This window comes from Drosophila melanogaster, chromosome 2L, assembly GCF_000001215.4.
Source record: "Drosophila melanogaster chromosome 2L".
Classification (NCBI taxonomy): domain Eukaryota; kingdom Metazoa; phylum Arthropoda; class Insecta; order Diptera; family Drosophilidae; genus Drosophila; species Drosophila melanogaster.
The window spans coordinates 4096867-4116309 of record NT_033779.5 but is presented as its reverse complement, the minus strand read 5'-3'; the positions used below and the strand labels follow the sequence as shown (position 1 = coordinate 4116309).

The following is a 19443-nucleotide window of genomic DNA, read 5'->3' as shown; positions in this document are numbered from 1 at the left end:
AACAGGAAGGGGAAATCGCTGAGGAGGTGGTGAGTGCGGGGAGTGGAGAACGAGGTCCTGCGCTTGGCACTAAATTAAAATGTCAGTGTCGTGTTACTTCCGGCGCCAGGATTGCCCGCCAGGGTTGCCAGAGTGCCGGAGTGCAGCACTGCCACTTAAGTCAAATTGCATGCTATAAATTTGGTGCCAATCAACTTAAACATGGCACATTATGCACCGCCTGCAGCTGCAGCTGCCTTTCTTCTTTGTTATAAATGCTGATGTCTCCCGCCACGCCCACCACGCCCCTTTTGTGGACGACCCATCCGTTTTACCGCCCAAGAAAAAATGACTTTGCAAGGTCCTGAAACTTGTGAATTTTACGGAAATAATTTCAAATTAAATAAGCAGTATATGTATGTGCCTATTAACTTTAATTTCACTGCATTTTTTTTGCAAATCAAAACTTCGGCCAGTAAATTTGAGCCATACTTGCATTTGATTCCAATTTACCGCACTTTCGATCTAAAAATGCCCAACCACAACAAATCAAAACACAGGGCATTTAATTTAAATTCTTCGTTTTTGATGTTTTGCTTTATTTTTACCTTTCGTTTTAAAACTGAATAAAAAAATATTATATGTTTTGTTTTCATGTGTGTGACTGCATGAGAGTGTTTGTGTGTATGCATAAATATTTTAGCTTATGTTTTCTTTTCTGTTTTGTGGGGTGGCAATTTGTTGAATTGAATGAAATCAGAAATGCATACAAAATAGTTAACAAAGTGTTTTATTGTTTGAATGGCCCAGGGGCCTCAAATTCTGTCTCTAGTTTTTTGTTCATGGATTTATCGCTTGTGTGCCACTTCCACTGCCGTCAGTCAAATTGCAAAATATATGTATATATGTTTATATAAATATTTTTGCTAAATAAAAAATTTACTTTGATTTTCGTTTCGCCATTTTGTAGTGTTTGGAAATATAGATTTAATGGATTCCGATTTGTTTCGGGGATTTTAAATGAAAAATTATGCTTTACTTATTTACAAATAATAAGTAGATGTATATGTAAGTGTATATGTATATATATATAATGTATATCCGCTTATCTGGTTTAGAGTGTATAATTTATATCATAAAGTTTCTCGTTTTCGCTCTTCTTGTTTATATTTTGTTTTGTTCATTCGACGAGATTTTCCTTATTTTTTCTTAAGAGTTCTTAATTCGTTTTTTCGCTTTATTTTGTGGCATTTGCTCTTAAACACTTGCTTACTAATTAAATTCATTTCAAAATTGTTTAAAATTAACTACAATTTAATTTAAGTTGCCGCTGCTGCTTATTTACTTTGCAAGTCAAGTAAATATATACAATTACACATGTATTTACATTTAAATCTTAGCTACATAAAATGTTGTTCTCTCGATCTTCTCACTTTGTGTCTGTGCCATTGTCAAAAAGTTGCAAAACACATGATAAGGGTTAAAAACACAACGTAATGCACAAACAAAACATTTATATTAACTTAACCAATTCATTTCTAGTCGACCTAAAGATAATTACAATTAAAATTTTGAATTTCAACACAAAGTTCGAACAAATGGAAAACAGAACAAATAGTTTCGTTAGTTGGTACATTTTGTAAATTAAATTAAAGTTTTCAGAATGGAGGAGCCGGTTTCTTTTTTGTTTTACTTTTTATCTTAATATTTTTCAATTATTTTCAATAATTTTTTTAAAGTTTTCTGTACTTTTTTTTGTGTTTTTTATATATCTTACTTAAAGCAACGTTTTCTTTTTTTCGTATTTATTTAAAAGTTTAAAATTAGGTTAAGGTAAGTTTTGTTTCCTTTTGTTTCGATTTCTTTTTATATATTTTCTTGATTTTTTTTTTTTGTGGCAGGTCGTACTGTTTATGTATATATTTTATCTTTTGTCGATCTGTGCTGGTAATATTGCACAGAACCAACAAGAATCACTTACGAGTTAATTAGCCTAAGCCTAGGTGAAAAGTGAGATTTTGTTTTCGATCGCCTGCCCTCGGAAATTCCGCCTTACAATTTAAAGTTCGTTTGTTTGCAACTGGGACCTAGATGACCATTATTATTAACTACTACTTAGCCCTATGCTAAATGGTAAATCGTAACATTTAGTGCTCGTCCAGTGATGGTTTTAATCCGTGTGTGTATTTTGGGCTGTATTTCTCTCAGTGTATTATGTCAACAAAGTGCTGAACTAGAGCAATGATAGATCGGAACTCTAATCCTATGGTATATGGTATTCGTTTCGTTGCCAATAAAACTCAACACACGTTTGTCGTATTCCTCAAACTAAGCTTACATCGAAGTAATATATTAAAAAGTATTCAAAATGGCCACTTTTCAAAAGATCTGCTGCTGGCAGTCGAGCGGGAAGTTAAAATGATAATTAGAATGGGTTTACAGTCGATGATCATGGAATTTAGCGTGTGAGTGGAAAATATTTGAGTGCTGATTTTCAGTTGTTTATGCGATTTCCCAACTAGAATTTCCTAGACAATAATCTCGCGTATGACGCGACGGTTTCTGGCATTCGGCGTTGTCGAATATTCGCCCTCGAAGCTGTCGTCGTAGCTCAAGGACATGTGCTGCTGCGGGGGAAGGACCTCGTCCTGTTCCAAATGCTCCATGTTGTAGGGATTGGGCAGACCGCTTACGTCGTGATATGGTGAATCTGGCGAGTGAAAAGATTGTGGAAATTGTTTAAATTAGTTTACCAAAATGGGCGGAAAAGAGGCAAAGTCATGCGCAAACAATTAAAAACAAAATGCTAATCAAAACAGTGTTTTTTTTTTTTTGGAGGGGAGTGCTGGGCTGTGTACTAGGCTGTCTGTGAAAAATCATAGCAAACTAAGGCAACTCAAAAATTCTGCATCATCACAGTAATGGAACCAAATTTTTGTTTTTTTTTTTTGATTTTCGTACGAAATCCTTGCCGACTTTAACTTACTTCAGCCTGCGCGCTCCGTTAGAGCGTAACATCCTGTATAATGTCCGCTATAGATTTGTTTATGGTATGTATACATTTATGGTTTTTTTTTTTTTGATTTATGAGTGGGCAAGACATGTGTGAGAGTAGTAGAGAAAAAATAGCCATGTTAGGGAAAAGATATTACACGCTAATACTTAAGGTCTAGCTTAGAATGAAAGCAAACTCACTTAAAGACTCAAAAACCTAAGAGTGCAGCGGTGTTTTTCAATTAACTATTGCGTTTATTGAAGCTTTAAACTGTCAGCGGTTTTTTTTTTTTTTTGGTTCGAAAAGCAATTGTTTTAATTTACCAGTTGATTGGTCTCACTAACGACATTCAATTGCAGTGCAGATTGCTGCATTTGTCGCCCCCATTGAAATCGTAAACGAATTAGAGGCATTTTCTGGCATTTGGTTGGTGCTGGTCGGACACTGTCCCTGGTAAACAGGACATTAATTTATAATCAAAGGACTTGGCTGTTGAAACGGCACTGTACTCAACCCCGCCACTTTGGCAAACATCTTTGTCTGCTACAAATTGTTGCATATTTAAGCGCATACCCATCTCCACTTCGAGCCATGTCCGCAGCTCTTTTGGCCATGCAAATCCATGCAAAGGATTCAGCACTAACAACCCCCACGCATTCCCACACTTAAGCCCCCCTTTTTTTTGGCTGCCCTGCTTTGGATTGCTTTGTGTGCCAAATCGTTGGAAAATTTATTGGAATTTGAATTTCAAAATAAGGAAAAAAGAGGAGCTAGAACGAAATCGCCGCATCGAATGGTTTTTTTTTGGCAAAATACGAATGTGTGAATTTCTCACTACTGCTTATCTTTTTTGACCTATTTGTGCACGGAGAAAAAAACGAGGGATGTTTTGTTGCAGCATGATATTTTTAAAAATGTAACCGGATGTAAGGTTTAAGATTTATGCGTATGAGAATTTGCGAGACTTTATATTCAAAGAAATCGTTCTTATCTAAATCAATACAGAGCTCTTTGCAAGAAATAATAAATAAATATTCAGTTTATTACATAGTTTCGAATCTTGATAAATAAAAACCAAACCATTTTACAGTAATTTGTTTCAAAATCTAAGAACAAACATTCAGGTCTTTTCTCCCTGTGCTTGCAAATCTAAAACGTAAATCCTTTTTAACAACTGCTCTTTAACATATCCCATCTCGTTCGACTAGCTTTTCTTCACCGAACTTCCTCCCGTTTTCCCGTTTTTCCCAGCTTCTTGGTCGTGTGAAAATTCCTAAGCGCGTTTGTCGCCATCGCCCCAACGCTTCGGATTTTTTCCACTCCACTTTGGCATCTGCATAAACTTGACCCAAAAAGCGATTGGGGAAAAAAAAGGGAAAGCCAGCTAGCCAGGAAAGCGAATCCTTTCTTTCCCAACTATTTCCTTTCGTAGATTTTCAACTGTTCAAAGATTTGGCTCCTGTTTGCAATCCTCTCCTGCCCGCATTTTATGGCCAATACGTGAGCTGTGGATATTATGCGCATAACTTTATTGTGCCCATACCCTTACCCTTTGGCTAGTGGTTTTTCCTGCTGTTTTTCAATTTCCATTCAGACTCTCTCTCTCAACAACTTAATCGTTTCTGCGTTAAGCATACGCACTGTTCCCTTTTTTCCCAGCTGTCTTTGCATGCAAATTGTGTTAGTATGTGTGCTGCTTTTAGCCCCTTTTGGCCAAGTTTTTTTGCCCAGCTAAGCTCGTAATAACCCATTCTTTTTTAGTAAATTTTCGGAAACGTCGAAAGTAAACAAATTGCAGATGAGTTTATCCCAGCAACACACAAACAGCAAACTGGCTAGCTGCCTGGCAGCAACATTTTCTCATGCATAGAACAAGGGGTTAAAACGCTTATCATTTGTTGCCTTTTGGACAGTGGCTTTCTCCTATCTTCCCACCGATTCTTCTGGGCTTTAGGCCCCTTTCCATTTCTCAAATCTACTTAGTGTGTGTTTAGTGCTGTGGAGTGTTAGTTTCGCCTCCTGCTGCTTCTGCCTCACTTTTTTCATGTTGCGAAAATCCTGACTCATGTGATTTATGTGTTTCCCTTTTCCCACATCCTTGCAAGTATTTGGAAGCTATCCAAAAGCAAGGAGAAAGCGAATAAGCTGCGCCAGGACTAGATTCTTGTGGCACTTTGAATAAGTTTTCTTGGCATTTATTGCTCAGCCCAAAAGGAAAATGCATTATGAGCCTTTCGGCGAAACGATAAGAAGGCAGAACGATGTCTTCGAAGTGGCGAAAACAGATTTTGGCGGATATAAATCAGATAGTTGGCAAAGACCAGTAACAGGTGACTCATAGAATTGAATATAGTTTCGATTTTATAAAGCACGAAGCCATCGAAATAAAATCTCTGATTTTCCTGAGTCATACATTTGCCCCAATTAAATTCCAAAAAAGAAATGTGTCATGCATATGTTCCGGTATTAATCAAAATCGTTTATGTATATTCATGAAGTAGCAATTTGAATAATCTGCTAAAAGCCCGGAATAATCTCCGTCTTGTTCCCCATCTTGTGGTTGGCTTTCTCTACATCTTGCTTTGCCTTAATGATGAATTAAAGCCATTTCCTCTGGGCCACTGTATGTGCAAAGAGAGTGTTTGACAAAAGACCAAACAAAGGCGCTCAACCAACTGACACAAAAGTCTGCATAATCAATCAGTCGGTCTGTCGGTCGGTCTTTCTGTCCCCCCCCCCAAAAAAAAATCCCCCTCACATACGTACATATATGCATGCCCCAATCTTTATTCTGTGCAGCCTTCTTTGCATGTTAACAGATGAGCAAAAAATTTGCTTACGCAGCTTTTTGGCGCCTTCCGCAGACTTCCTTTCGGCCATGGCCAGCACCCCTCGATCATCCCTTATGCATCCACCGAGCACAATTTTACACTGGAAAAAATATTCAACCTTTCTAGCTATCTATATTTAAAAAAAAAAACCCTAAGAATATGTGAGGTTATTATGGCGGCGTTACATTTTCACAGCAGACTTTTGTGCTTAACAAATAAGTTGCAAGCACAGGACTTCCACATAGTTTTTATCGCACTTTAAAGTGCACATTTTTTCTTTCCGTGCAATCTGACTGCATTTTGCATGGCGCAAAAGTCAGCTGGTGGGTTTTGCAAGTCTGGGGAAGGGAATAGCAGGTCGTGGAATGAGCGATGAGGGGTCTCAAATGTGAGTTTGGCAAGTGTAAAAGCTTTTAAACATACAAACACAGACAGGCGGACACACATTCTCCCAGTCACACACAGACACACACACACACACACACACACACAACGAGAGACGACATTCAGTTGCATTTGCCAGCTGTGCATAAGCTGACATCAATGTAATCAATGTAATGAAGATGTATTTGCATATTGTAGCACTGTCAATCTGCTGGCTGCCCCACTCTTCCACTCTAAGTCCTTCTTGTCCTCCCCCTGCCCTACTCTTAACCCCCGACATTCTACATTAACCCTCTTCAGAGGCACTTCCCCTTGAGTTTGCTTTGCTTTTGATGGCTCTCATGGGGGATATATCTTCTATCTGCTGGATTGTAAATTGTGGCTTGCGCTTCTTCGATAGTGCTGTTTTAATTTATTGACGCGAGCGAATTTTGACACCAGTTTTTCGTACAGTTAAGGGTTCGTGCAAAAGTATGAGCGTTAAAATCTTGGGAACTATTAAGCATGTAAATTTTAGAGATTCTACATAAAACAAGAAAAAAATAAACACACACTTAAAAATGAGATCACTATACCCTATGCAAGAGTATAAAAACGAGTAAGACACATAGAGGGAAGCCTCCAGTGTTTTTTGCCTCCCTTTTTATTGCATTTTATATGCAAGAAGTGAGTAAAAGCAGAACGGAAAAAAAGGCGAGCAGTATTCAACAACAGCAAGCAACAACAAAAACAATAATAACGTCCTGCGAGTCCAGGGCAATAAAAAACGGCCAAGAACAACAAGAAGCTGCTACCAAAAATGTATTTTTTTTCGAGCTTTGGTGCTCATAAAGCGTAAAGATAACACACAAACACACCGCTCATAGTTGTGGCCAACACATACACACAGAGAAACACACACACACAAACACAAAAAACGAGGGGGATATTACGCATACGACCCGTGGGCGCTTTACAGTCACCACTGCTGCTGATCCAACTCAAAACTCTCACAGTGGCTGTTCATCTTGGGTTTTCATTCGGTTCGGTTCGGTTCAGTTCGTTTCGTTTTTTATTATTTAATATTTTAAAACACTTGCGGTGTTATTGGCATCACAATAACAACAACAAATAATATGGAAAGTAAGTTACGGGTGTATACAACATTTGATTACTCTAGTAATTTTGCATTAAACAAGTTTCTTCAAAATATACGCAGATTTTTCGAATTAATTCAGAACTGTTCAGATATTATTTAAATGTATATAAGATATTTTTTCCTCATCGAAAAACTAGAGGAAAGTTAAGTTAGGCCATGCTATTATTGAAGGCATTCTAGAAAATACAATGTATCTTGGAGTAAAGTAGAGTATACAAATAATAAAACACACATAACAACATGGGCCATGCGGCAGAAATGGATTCGAAAAAAAAATCGAGTACACACACACACACAGCAGAGACACACTCGCACATCTATAGACAATCCCAAAAAACAAGCTGTGGATGCCAAAGGGCATACTCATCCTCCTCGACCACATCCTGCCACCCACTTCGTCCTTGCTACTTTTGCTGCGGTTGGTGTTTTGTGCTCGGGTGAACTTTAAGCAAGCTCTACGAAGACTTTAAGCCGACTCGAAATGTTCGAACAGCACGTTGCCGAATAATATTTATTTGCAACATGTTTCGCCCCCTTGAACTCCTATAATTAGCATGGAAAAGGGCGCAAAACATTTTAGATGCCCAGTGCTTAACTTGTCATAACTGAAAGCGAGCCAAAGCCCAAAACGCCAACAGAAATGTTGGCCCAAAATGTTTTCACCCCCCACACTTCACTGTGTTCGGTCCACAGCTTCTGACATAGGCTAACGAAAACTTACAGAATGTGAAAGCCAGGACCTTACTCTTTTCCTAGGACGGGCTCTGAAAGTCTACCAGCTTAATGTGTCAGAAAATAGAAACTTTGGGTAGACGTTGGCTGGTTCCTGGGCTCGACAAAAGTTTATCAATCAAAATGAGGCAAAAGTTACTCGAACAAATCTCTTTCGCAATCTATGTGTAATTTTCTCCAGTTTGCTTTCTTTCTCATTATTTCATCGGCATTTGTTCACTGCGTATTCACACAGTTCTGATCAACGAGTGAAATTTGTGCTAATAAGTTTCGTTATCCATGATTCAACGGATTTTCCTTTGGCAAGTTATAACACAGAGGCAAACATGATTTTGCAAAAACTCATTTCTACACATTTACACAGAATGGAAATTGTACTGATTCTGAATCACTATCTCGATTAGACTAATCCACATTATGAATTGGATCTTAGTTAGGTGGCTTACCTAAATGCTGATCGACTCGCTTTTTGGGCTTTTGCACGGATGCATAGGGATCGCTGCAGTAGTCCTGCCGGGACGGATTCTGGCTGTTGCGCAAGTTGTGGTACTCATCGCCCACCTGGCTGGGCGTGGCCGTGAGGTGCGGATAGGGAGCGTAGTCGTCCACCGCCCCATAGCCACCATGGGTCAACGGATCGTATCCGTAGGCGGGCTGCTGTTCCACATACTGATTCATTGGGGCCTGCACCATGCCCTGCTGGTTGCCCACCGCCGCGGCTGACATCTTCACCTGCCACAGTGAGTCCTGCGAGTTGACACTGCCGCCGTTGTTCGAATTCGAATAGTTGTTCTCCATGTAGCCCATGTTGACCCCTGGAAAAGCAAGAACAAAAAAAAAAAACAAACAGATAAATGATGAATGGATATTTATCGAACAATGCATGAATTCATAAAGGAGTTGTACTCGTTCGCAGAAAATACTGCGATACAAACAATAAAGTTTATTCATAATATATATTTTTAAAGAATTAACGTTGGGCATTACTCAGCGGACTCCCTACTTTTGTAACCTCCATTGCTCTCACATGTAAAACATTGACTATTTGGCCTTTGGCCAGGAAAACTTTCCCTCGTTGGCAGTAAAATAAAATTTAATTAAAATTAAGCAAAAGTTTGGTCCCAAAATAAAGTTGAAGTTCTCTTTTGGGGCCAACTTTTGGGCCGGATTTTTATTGATTAACACATAAAAACGACATCGGCATACAATTTATGAACTTCGGAGTCGTAGACAAGGCGTAATTAATAGTTTATCACATTGCGTATACGCCGCGTGCGCCACTTAAAATCCATCCTAATGTCGTAAATCCTTGAGGAGCACCGAATTCGAATTATACTTTTCCTTCTTCTTCCACTTCCACCTGCCTTCAGCCATTTTGACAAATTTTTATGGGGTAAGCGAATGGTGAAGCCTTTGTCCTTCAACAAGGAGCAGCTGGTGTTCCCATTTTCCCACTCCTGCCAACCGATTTTTCCATTTTCATTCATTGTTCCCTATGCCTTGGCTGGTGCGTGCTCGCTGCCTGGACGCATTTATTATTATTTTTATATCGTGATAAATCACTCATAAATATTAAACGCACGCTTGCCGGCAAACAAAAACTTTTCGAGTTTAGAGCTGCCAGCGGAAAATGTGTTCCCAAAAGTAAATAATCTACGGCATTTTAGGGGATTTGTCACTTTTGAAAGGATGTGATGACTTTTCATTTTACGCAAACGGTATTTCACGTTGCGTGTTCACGCAGAATCCCTCGTTATTTAATTATTTAAAAATATAAATTCGTATTTTGTTCTATAACAAAATGAATGCTTCATTTTACGCATTAAACCGCAATACCTCATGCAACAAAAAGTATGCAATAAATATGTTCGATACTAGTTAGTTTCCATAGAGTGCCATGTCTTTGAGAGTATGAAATAATGGTTGATTCAGGATATCCCCTCACTTATGTGTGTTGCGTGGCCTTCTTGGCGACCATTTTCATGGCAAGTTTGGGCTTATTTTTGCGTGCGCTCAGCTGGAACTGCTGCTCGAGTTTAGGGCCGCGATTTTATGCCTCGTTTTGGTGGGCGTGATAATTTTTATGATCAGCCATAAAACTAAAACAGTAATAATATTAACTTCATTTACATTTCATGCGGCCAACTTTTCCTTGCTCTTTATTTGCTCAGCCAATTTACATATTTGCTTGAGTAATTTTATTCCGAAACATTCTGCTTATATACATTTTCCAATTGCAATTCGCAGGAGGGAGAAAAAAAAAAGAGCGAAACTTTTCAATTTGATAAGCATCAAATCTTTTGTCGGCGGCAACTTTTGATTGCTCAAGTTTGCCAAAATATTTGACCGAAATAACAAAATTTCCCTTCCCTAGCTGATGAAAATTTTAATGCATTTCCATTGTCTGGAGGAAAGCATTTTGCCTACTACTTATTTCTCTTCTTTTTTTTTTAGCAATTAAAGTTTGTCAAAGTTTTGTGCATTGATTTGAGCAAATAACAACAACAGTTGCGGCATACTTCTGGCCCAGTCACGCCTCCATTTTCCACAGTTTTCCCCGTCCCTCCTCACCAAACAGCTTATTATTAAACCCACTCCCCATCTCGGAAAATCTTTTCATGTAAAAGTGCCTGGGCTGGTGGAAAGTTTTCCCTCTAATTCACTCGACAAACTTTTCAACCGGAAGCGCTTACAATTATGCAACATTTTTGTGCAACAGAAACAGCAGAGCAGCACTACCACCGCCAGCAGACGCACAATAAAAACAGTTTCAAATGCCATTAACGGTTAACTAAATAGCAGGCCATGGCTCGGGAACCACAAGGGTTAAGGATGGGGCTAACTTCTGGTGCCTCACTTTTGCTGCCAGTCACTTGGAGGGTCCAACTTAACCCATTGCATCCAAAACTCAACTCAACTCATTCGAACTGAACTCGAGCCCAGTTCGCTGTTTTTGGGGTGTTAATAGCACCAGCTTGCTCCTTATCTAGGTTTCTCACCATGCACTGAGAAAAACTTGGACAAGCACTTAATATATATTAATTTAATATATGACGATCTTTAAATTAAATAATATTCGCATTCAAACGTTGCTTAAGGACATTATATTAGAATTTGTGCAACCTATTTTTGGTTGAGTTTTATAGAAGATTTTCCCATGCAGCTGCTATGTTTTCCCTACGACCTCAACAGCCCCTGGTGACCTTTTCCTTGTTGCACTTTTAATTAGCGACGCGACTTGCAGACTCCGAGATTCGAGAGTTGAGAGTCGGAGGTTGCTTGGCATTTGCCCTAAATGCGCTTAAATGTAGCAGGCACAACAAGGGTCGTATTTTGAGGGTAAAACGGGCGCGGAAAAGCGGCGGGAAAACCGGGGAAAGTGGCAGTGGGAAAGGCAGCGCACTAGTGCCGAGTTCCTGCACTTGCCGTGTTGCACTTTTCCGCCGCTCCATCCGCTCCATTCCGGCCAGCTCCTTTTGTGCGCCTCGAGTTGGCCAAAAAGTTTGACTCGCTGCGCTGCAACAGCTTCAGTTTCTCAGATTTTTTTTGTTTCCCTCCCCAGGATAATGAATGAAAAGCCTGTGGAGGCGTGGAAGGGAAAGTAAAATAAGTTTGTTAGCGCAACTCTCCCCGGAATTCGCCTTGTTGTTCCTGACCAGCTGAGCATGACAGAATTTCCAGCCCAGAAAGCGAGTTGATAAAAACCAGCCAGCGAGAGGTCAAGGGTATTGATGAGTTTTTCAGTAATAATTTAAAGCCAACGTCTTTGCACTGCCCCAAGGGTCTTTAGTTTTAAGCCAATTAGTTTGGCCAGCTGCAAAAAAAAAAAAATAAAAAATGCCAGCAAATTGGAACTCATAGATGGATGGTGTCTTCGAAAAGTTGCTTGTATGCGGTCGGATTTTGGTTTGTTTTGGTTTAGCTGGGGTCGGTTGGCTGCCCAGTTGGTTGGATGGTTGGTAGCTTGGTTAGTTGGTCATTCATTCAGTCAGCTGTGCCAAGGCTGCCGATGACCCCCCTTGAACCCATCGCGTTAACCCTTCACTACAACTGAACACAAGACAAACATGTTCGAGAGGCAATCACTGCAAAAAAAAAGATGAGAGAATGGGGTGGAACAAAGGCAGCAAAATGCTGGCCTAAAACTTGGCATTAGGCATGCACTGAAAGAAATGCATTTCTTGTGTAATGTAGTTATGTGCTATCCTCACTTTCTAGAATTGATTTCCAAACTCAATTTGTAATCTTTTGTTTATATTTTAAAATATATTTCTTAGAACTTGTGCAGAAACTTGTATAGATCCTCTTTTTCTCTTATTTTGGGCTACGTTTTTGGTGCGCGCAAAACTATTTTGCGGCTATTTGCTTTGTGGGGCCGCATGTTAGGCCCAGAATACTGAAGACCTGAACTGAACTGAACTGAACTGAACAGCATGGAACAGCGAAATCCGAGCCCCCAGAATTGCATTGAAAATACCCCCCAACCAGCGGAATCCCAAACGAACTAAACTAAACCAAAACCAACTAAAACATGGCAGACATTTGTTGGCCCGACGCGCGGGTTCATGGCTTTATTTATTTAGCGCATAAATTTGCCGAGCGCGGGATTCTTTTCTACTGTTCTGTTTTTTTTTTCTTTTTTTTTAACTTTTCTCCAGCTATTTTGTTCGTATTTTCATTTTTATTTTACCTTCTCTCTATTTTCGACGGTTGGTTGCCTCTTCAGTGTGTGTGGCGACATTTGTTTGCATTTATTTGGTTTTCTAAATTCCAGCTGCTTGTTTTGTTGCGCATTTATTTGCAGGAACATGTCCTAGCCGTCGTCTAGCCGTGGGCGTATTCCATATTTAAATGTACATACAGATGTAAATACAAATATGTATATATGTATTGTACATAGCCCAGAGACCATGACTTGTGATTCTTTATCTGCAGAGTGCATGAAACTTTGCAGCAAGTCTGACTGGCATAACTTAAGCCGGTGAATAAGTTTAAGAAATTCTAATAATACAAGCAACACAATTACTGAGATACATTACTTTTTAAATTTCAGCTACACTTGTATGCCATTCCAAAACTCCAGATGACCCCTTTGCCCCGCTTGTTTCATTGGCTGAACTTTCGCTTGATTGTTTTTATTGCCGTCGCCGGTTTACATGCAAAGTTCATTAGGTTTTTGGCCTAGGTCGAAAGCGATTGTGGCCAAGAGGTAAAGGGGCAGGCGGTTCGAAAAAGGGGCGGCACGCCAAAGGACCTGAATTGGGCGGCTGTTAACGAGCCCGAAAAGTGCAGGCAACTACAACAATGAACCGACAGAACTCTCAGTCGTAGACAAAGTGTAAAATGAAGGGGTTCTTACACGCAGAAAAATTAATAGAATCACATTTTCCAGCGCCTTTAAATGTGAATAAAAACCCCATGAAACTTCTGGTGTACATTTGCCACATTAATATTAGTAATATTTTGTTGATATACTTGTAAGTGAAAAACAATTAAGTTACTTTTGCTGCAGTGCAAAAAAGCTGGACGCGGGGTGAGCATCTGCATCGGGCAAAGGACATTTTGGTTGGGAGCCGTGTGTTTTGGCTCTTCGCTTGTGGCTGCTCTGCTCCTTAAGCGGCAATTAGCGCTCACAATGCATCGTTGGGAGGGGGGAGGGGGAGGGGGTGCATAGGGAAGTGGGGAAAAGGGAGTTTTCCGACACTGTGGCTCCTTTTTCGTTTCGTGCACTTGCAACCCTTTATTATTCATGCCACTTTCACTTGGCAAATTAGCTGTTACTGCAACTCCTTCTCCTTCCATTCTCCCACAATCGTTTTTAAATGCAATTAAGTGGCAGCCCCCTTAACCCCTTAATGGCACCTAAGTGAGTCAGTCCCCCAGTCCCCAGTCTAAGCGCCTTAAAATTTTAATTGGCCTTCGAAAACAATTGAAACACGAAATTGGCAAAGCAAATTGCTGCTATTTGGAGGCTTAAAATATGTAAAAGCAAATTAATGCTTACACCGTCCAGTTAAAGAAGATTTTTTCTCCTATCTGTGTGGTTGGAAAAAGAATTTTTAATTTTTACATTATTAGAAAGTGCCTTCCGTTTTTTTTTTTTACCTCCCCATGTGAAAGGTTACAATCTGCACGCTAAAAATGTGTGTGGGCAAAAAAAGGAAGTAAACGAAAACCAGCACAATTAATAATGAATTGTGTAAAACCGCTGAGGGGAAAACGAGGGAGGTTTTTTCTTTTTCCGAACGAAAAGCTTCAGTCCAGTTTTACGCATTCAAACCGAGTACAAGAGTCACGGTGAAAAGAAACAGGGGGATTCTCCCACTCGAAGGGACTCCACAAAAATGGGAGGACAAGTGAGCGGAAAGGACGTCACGATGAATGGACGACAGCTACAATTGCAAAATGGAAAGTGTATTACAAAATGCTGCGGACCAACAACAAACAGTATGCGAAAAAACGTGGCAGCAAATGTTGAAGCGTTTAGAAAAAATTGCTGTTTCAACAAATTTACAACGGAAGTGGAAAGTGCTTTTCCCCGCTTTTCCAGGTGCGTAGAAGGGGCCAAGGTGGCTGACAGAACACAAACCGCGCTTGATGAATGCTCTCGCCGCCATCGATTTGCACTCAACTCCATTTCGCACTTTTCCATTTCAGCCCGTTTTCAGGGGCAGCATAATTTCGAGAAAAAAATAGCCGTGGAAATCCCCCTCCGGATACCCCATCATTCCACTCCGAAAATGTTCCTTTTAAACGTCAGCACGGATTTCATTTTGTGCGGAAGTGTACGTATTTGTGTGGACAATGAAAAATCACCGCAAACCAAACGGAGGTGAGTGCCCCAATACCTTTGGATAAAAAAGGGACCCTAAGGACACGTACCAACCGGAAGTATTTCTCACATTGGTTTTCGATCTTTTAGTTTTGTGTTTGACACCTGCACGTGGGTAACACTTAAAGTTTTACAAAGGTATTAAAGGGGTTTGAAAAATCCCGATCGTATCTAGTCCACATAACATCCGAAAAGAACTGTCATGAAACCTTCCAGTATTTTCCTATATTCTATAGCTACATTGTCTACATAATATGAATTATTAAGTTTGTTTGTTTTTTTGTACTCACATTCATTTCCGGGCATCGTGTGTGCGCTGAGTCCAGGTATTCCATTGACGCCGACGCCACTGCCTCCGATTCCGCCCACTCCGCCGCCCATTCCGCTGACCACGCTGCCGCCAACACCCACTCCCACAACGCCGCCGCCCATGCCAACGCCCACCACCCCACTTCCCGGATGATAGCTATATCCATTCTGGGTGGCGTATAGTGCCGTTTTCTGATCCTCCATGCTGAGGGCGAGATCCATTGAGTGTTCCAATGCCTTGTTGTCCAGCCCAGAGGCGGGGTAGTAGGGTGGTGGCGCCTGGTTTTGCTGAGCGGCCACAATCGAAGGACGCACCGAGTCCATCTCGTAATCTTTGGCGGCGGCGCTCTTCTTCGATTGATTGCGCTTGCAGCGGCAGAACATCAGGATTAGGCCAGCGAAGAGGGCAAAGACCACGCAGGACACGATTATCGCAATGAGAGTGGGCGTGGCCAGGGCATTAGCCTCCGCTATATACGGCCTGCCAACTATCGGGGTAAAAAAAAGAGTGGGGATTAGTGGATAATATTATCAACATATCCTTTAGAATATTTTGAAAACTAAATATTTTTTTTTAAATATGTATTAAACTCTTCAATCGTGCTATTTCCAAGTCAAATTTTTAATTTCATTCCAGTTTTTGGCTCTGTAATCGAGTGCGGGTTGAAATGAAGCCATGAAAAATGCATCGCGAGGAGCTGAAGTGGATGGATGAATGGTTGGTTGCTTGGTGGATGGTTGGATAGATGGTTTAAAAGATGGGTGGCAAGGAGTGGAGAGACCACTGACGGGATGAGTGATTGATGGTCCGCCGGCAGCCGGTCATTCAAGTGGTGCAATTGCTCGTAATGGCTTTGCATATAATGGAAATCATCAGCATCGGCGGGAGTTTCCAGCCAGCAAGCCAATTCTCGTTATTTTCGTTAAAATACTCTATTCATTTTCCACCCACTTCACTTCAGCGCATTCCTCATTTCAAGAATCTCAATTTTTAACTGCGAGTCTTTGTTGTGATTGTTTCGATTCAAAGATTAACTTACTATAGTGAAATGCTCTCTTTTTGTACTCACTTTCTGCGTCCGTGTAATCGCCGCAGTGCTCTGGATTGGTCCTCAGACACAATTTGACCCGCACAGTGGGACTGTTTTCGTCCTCGAGGGCCAGCGAGTTCAAACCATTGTCATCCTCGTCCTCGCTGATGGTGTGCCCCAGAGCACGTCCTCCGCCAACTCGCCGCGCTCCAATTATTCTGTCGATGATCTTCTCCTTGTGGGTGGGTCCATTTCCGGACAGCTGCAGGTTATCCATGGTGGTCACCACCTCCCAGGCGGCCATCGGAGAATCTGCATTCACCATGGACTCCACAACGGCCACCAGGTTCAAGCACGTGGCCCCCACATCGATGCCGAGAGTTCGAGTATTCGGCTCATAGGTCACCTGCAATGGTGGCGGAATCCTGCTGACCTTTGTCGTCACCATGATTTCACTCGAGTACGGTGAATCGCTCTTGGGATTCAGAGCCTTGACCTTAAAGGCATAACTCTGGTGTTGCTCCAGGGCTGTCACCTTGCAGGGAATATCCCGCTGGCAATCGACTTCCACCCAAGCCGAATTCGAGTTGGCCAAAGTGGCGCAATCCGGTATCAATTGTTCTTCCCTTGGCATGGCCACACGGCGATAGCTAACAAAGAACTTGGTCTTGCTCAGACCTCCATCGAATCCGGGATCCCAGCTCAGTGATACGTAATTGTGACCCACCTCGGTGGCTCGCAGATTTGTTGGTTTCTCTGGGGGTCCTTTCTGCTGCAGTCTAATGGGAGCTCGAATCGTATCCAGGGTGTTGGCCACCCGGCAGGTGTATTCTCCGTAATCCGAATGAGTCAGCGAGTTGATCTTGAGCACGGACGTATAGATGTCGTTGTTATCGGTGGTGGTACTAATCTCGTAGTGACCATCGGAGGACATGGTCAGGGGCGATGGATTATTGCCAAACTGCCATTGGAACTCGGGCTTGGGATAGGCCTGAACCTTGCAAACCACCTCGGCTGTCTCCCTGATATCAAAGGCCACCTTGTTATACTGATGGAGTACAATGGGCTCATGTTCGATCCTCAGTTGCATGGACGAGTTGGCCGAGTTGACCTCGTTCTGATACAAGCAGGTGTACAAGCCACGATCTCCAGGCACTAAAGCGTTTCCATTCGGTCTGGCCTTTCCTCGGAACTTAAGTTGACTCTGAACCGTGACCATGCCGTTGAGGCCCTGATCGGGATTGGTCTGCACTTCGTAGAGATTTTCCTCGGGCAGGATTTCCACTGCGTCCTTCAGCCATTTAACACTGGGTGCTGGCTTTCCCTTGGCACTGCACGTGACCGTATAATCCGTATCGGCCACTCTGCGAGTCATATGCTGCTGTAGCTTGGCCAAGAACTGCGGAGGCTGGTGGATCTCCAGGACAATGGTGGCCATCATTCCGATGCCCAGTTCATTTACAGCATGACAATGGTATTTACCCTCGTTACCCAAGTGAGCTTTGGGTATCGAGTACTGAGGGCCTTGTGCAAGGATTTTCTGCGTGCTGGAGAACTCTCCATCCATATCCCTGAACCATCTGTACTGGGGCACTGGCCAGCCTGGCGGATTAGCGGAGCAGGTCAAGGTGACACCATTACCCACATGAACCACGGGCTTATTGGGTGTAATGTAAGCCTGTCCTGGTCGATGGCGAACTAGCAGGGCCACCGTGGAGTTACCCACTCGTTCACTGCGCTCCATTCCCTGGCTCTGCATTATGTTCACGGCACGGCAGATGTAGTTTCCGGCATGATCGGCTCGCACGGAAGTTAGGGTCAGTACGTCGCCATTGTAGCGGAAGTCGGGACTGTTCTCCTTGAGCCACTCAATGGTCACGGGTGCAGGATTGGCTGTGACATTGCAGCGAATGGTCACTGTATCGCCCTCTTCGGCCTCTCGCGTCTTGGACTCTATCACGACCATGGGTGGATACAGGATATCCAGGATGAGCTCCTGTTCTCCGGTCTTTCCAAGACCGTTGTCCGCAATGCAGGTATACTTGCCGGCATCTTGAACACTCACCCGATGGATCGTGTGAACTAATGAGGAGCTGATGAACCGACCATTGCGATTCCAACGGACATTGGGAACCTTCGGCTTGGCATCCACATTACACTCCAGTTTGGCAGTCCGGTCACGTTCCACCCGCAAAGGATTCTCGGGTCCAACCTCGACTCGGGGGTAATCTGAAAAAAAGCAAAGGCAAAAACAGAAAAGTAGGCAAAATTAGTCAAGTCACACAGGCAGAATTGGAATCAAAGCAAACCGCTGGATGAAAATTAATAAACACGCAGCATTTTTGGCATAATCAGGCGGCATAATCCGAAACTTCTAATTGAATTAGTCAGGGAAAATGAGAGCGCCAGCGCACTGGTTATGATTAGTCTGCTGATTAGACACGAAATTTGTCAATTATTAATTAAACTAATGAAGTGTCTGAAGGTCGGCCAAAGCCAAAGTGACTCCAAGAGACTCATTAGCAAAGTTGAAAGAGCGGAGGAACCAGGGTTTTATGCAGATAATTTGTTGTTAATGGAAGTGGTAATCTATTTAGAAGGGGTCATCCTTTCGATACTTCCAAATGTATAATTAAGTATTATTATATATGTTCTTCCAGTAAATTTTACTAAATTTTCTGAGTAAATTAAATTACTCCACTTTAATGAACTTATGGATATCCGCGGCTCTTAAAAATAAGTTTAGCACAGGAATCTTATTCACCTGCAGTTAATTTTCTTCCCACTTTCCCGGCTCACTCTGAAAACTCCGCCCCTGCACTTCATCGCCGAGTTGGAGTTGCTGACTGCAAGTCATAGTCCTCTTATGCACCGCAAATGGCGTGAAATTATGTCTGAGCCACCGCAACCACTTTGTAATTAACTGCCCCCTGGATAAGTGTCGCCAGCTGCCTAATGACTTTGCCCATAAAACCGCACTCCGCACCATTGACGGCCGGCGAACAAAAAAAAACAAAAAAAAAAAATGTAGAAATGTGGCGGCAGTCTAGAGAACTTTAGCAGCCGCAATCTTGAGAAACTGGAGCACGGTCTTCGACTTGGACCCTTTACCCCATCCATCCAACCATCCACCCAACCATCCATCTCCACTTGCGCAATCTCCTCCAGCAAATTATAGTAAATTGCGCGATTCTCTCGTGGCTACCTCTTAT

At 41.9% G+C, this 19443-nt stretch overlaps 1 protein-coding gene across 3 annotated transcripts in view; it reads right to left on the bottom strand.

The window, feature by feature from the left end:
• Positions 1-560: 560 nt before the first annotated feature.
• ed (echinoid) overlaps positions 561-19443 on the bottom strand; it is an 84373-nt gene continuing 65490 nt past the window's right edge. Inside the window, exons 6-10 of one of the 3 annotated variants that reach the window (NM_001273085.1) lie at positions 16271-18460; positions 15182-15688; positions 8506-8874; positions 2966-3012; positions 1874-2689 (exon numbers count right to left, since the gene is read on the bottom strand). In NM_001273085.1, coding sequence (NP_001260014.1) covers positions 2984-3012; positions 8506-8874; positions 15182-15688; positions 16271-18460 — 3095 coding nt within the window. In that variant the 3' untranslated portion in view covers positions 1874-2689; positions 2966-2983. Of the gene's footprint in view, positions 2690-2965; positions 3013-8505; positions 8875-15181; positions 15689-16270; positions 18461-19443 lie in introns of all 3 variants that reach the window. The other 2 variants (NM_001273084.1, NM_078745.3) reach the window with 2 other exon arrangements.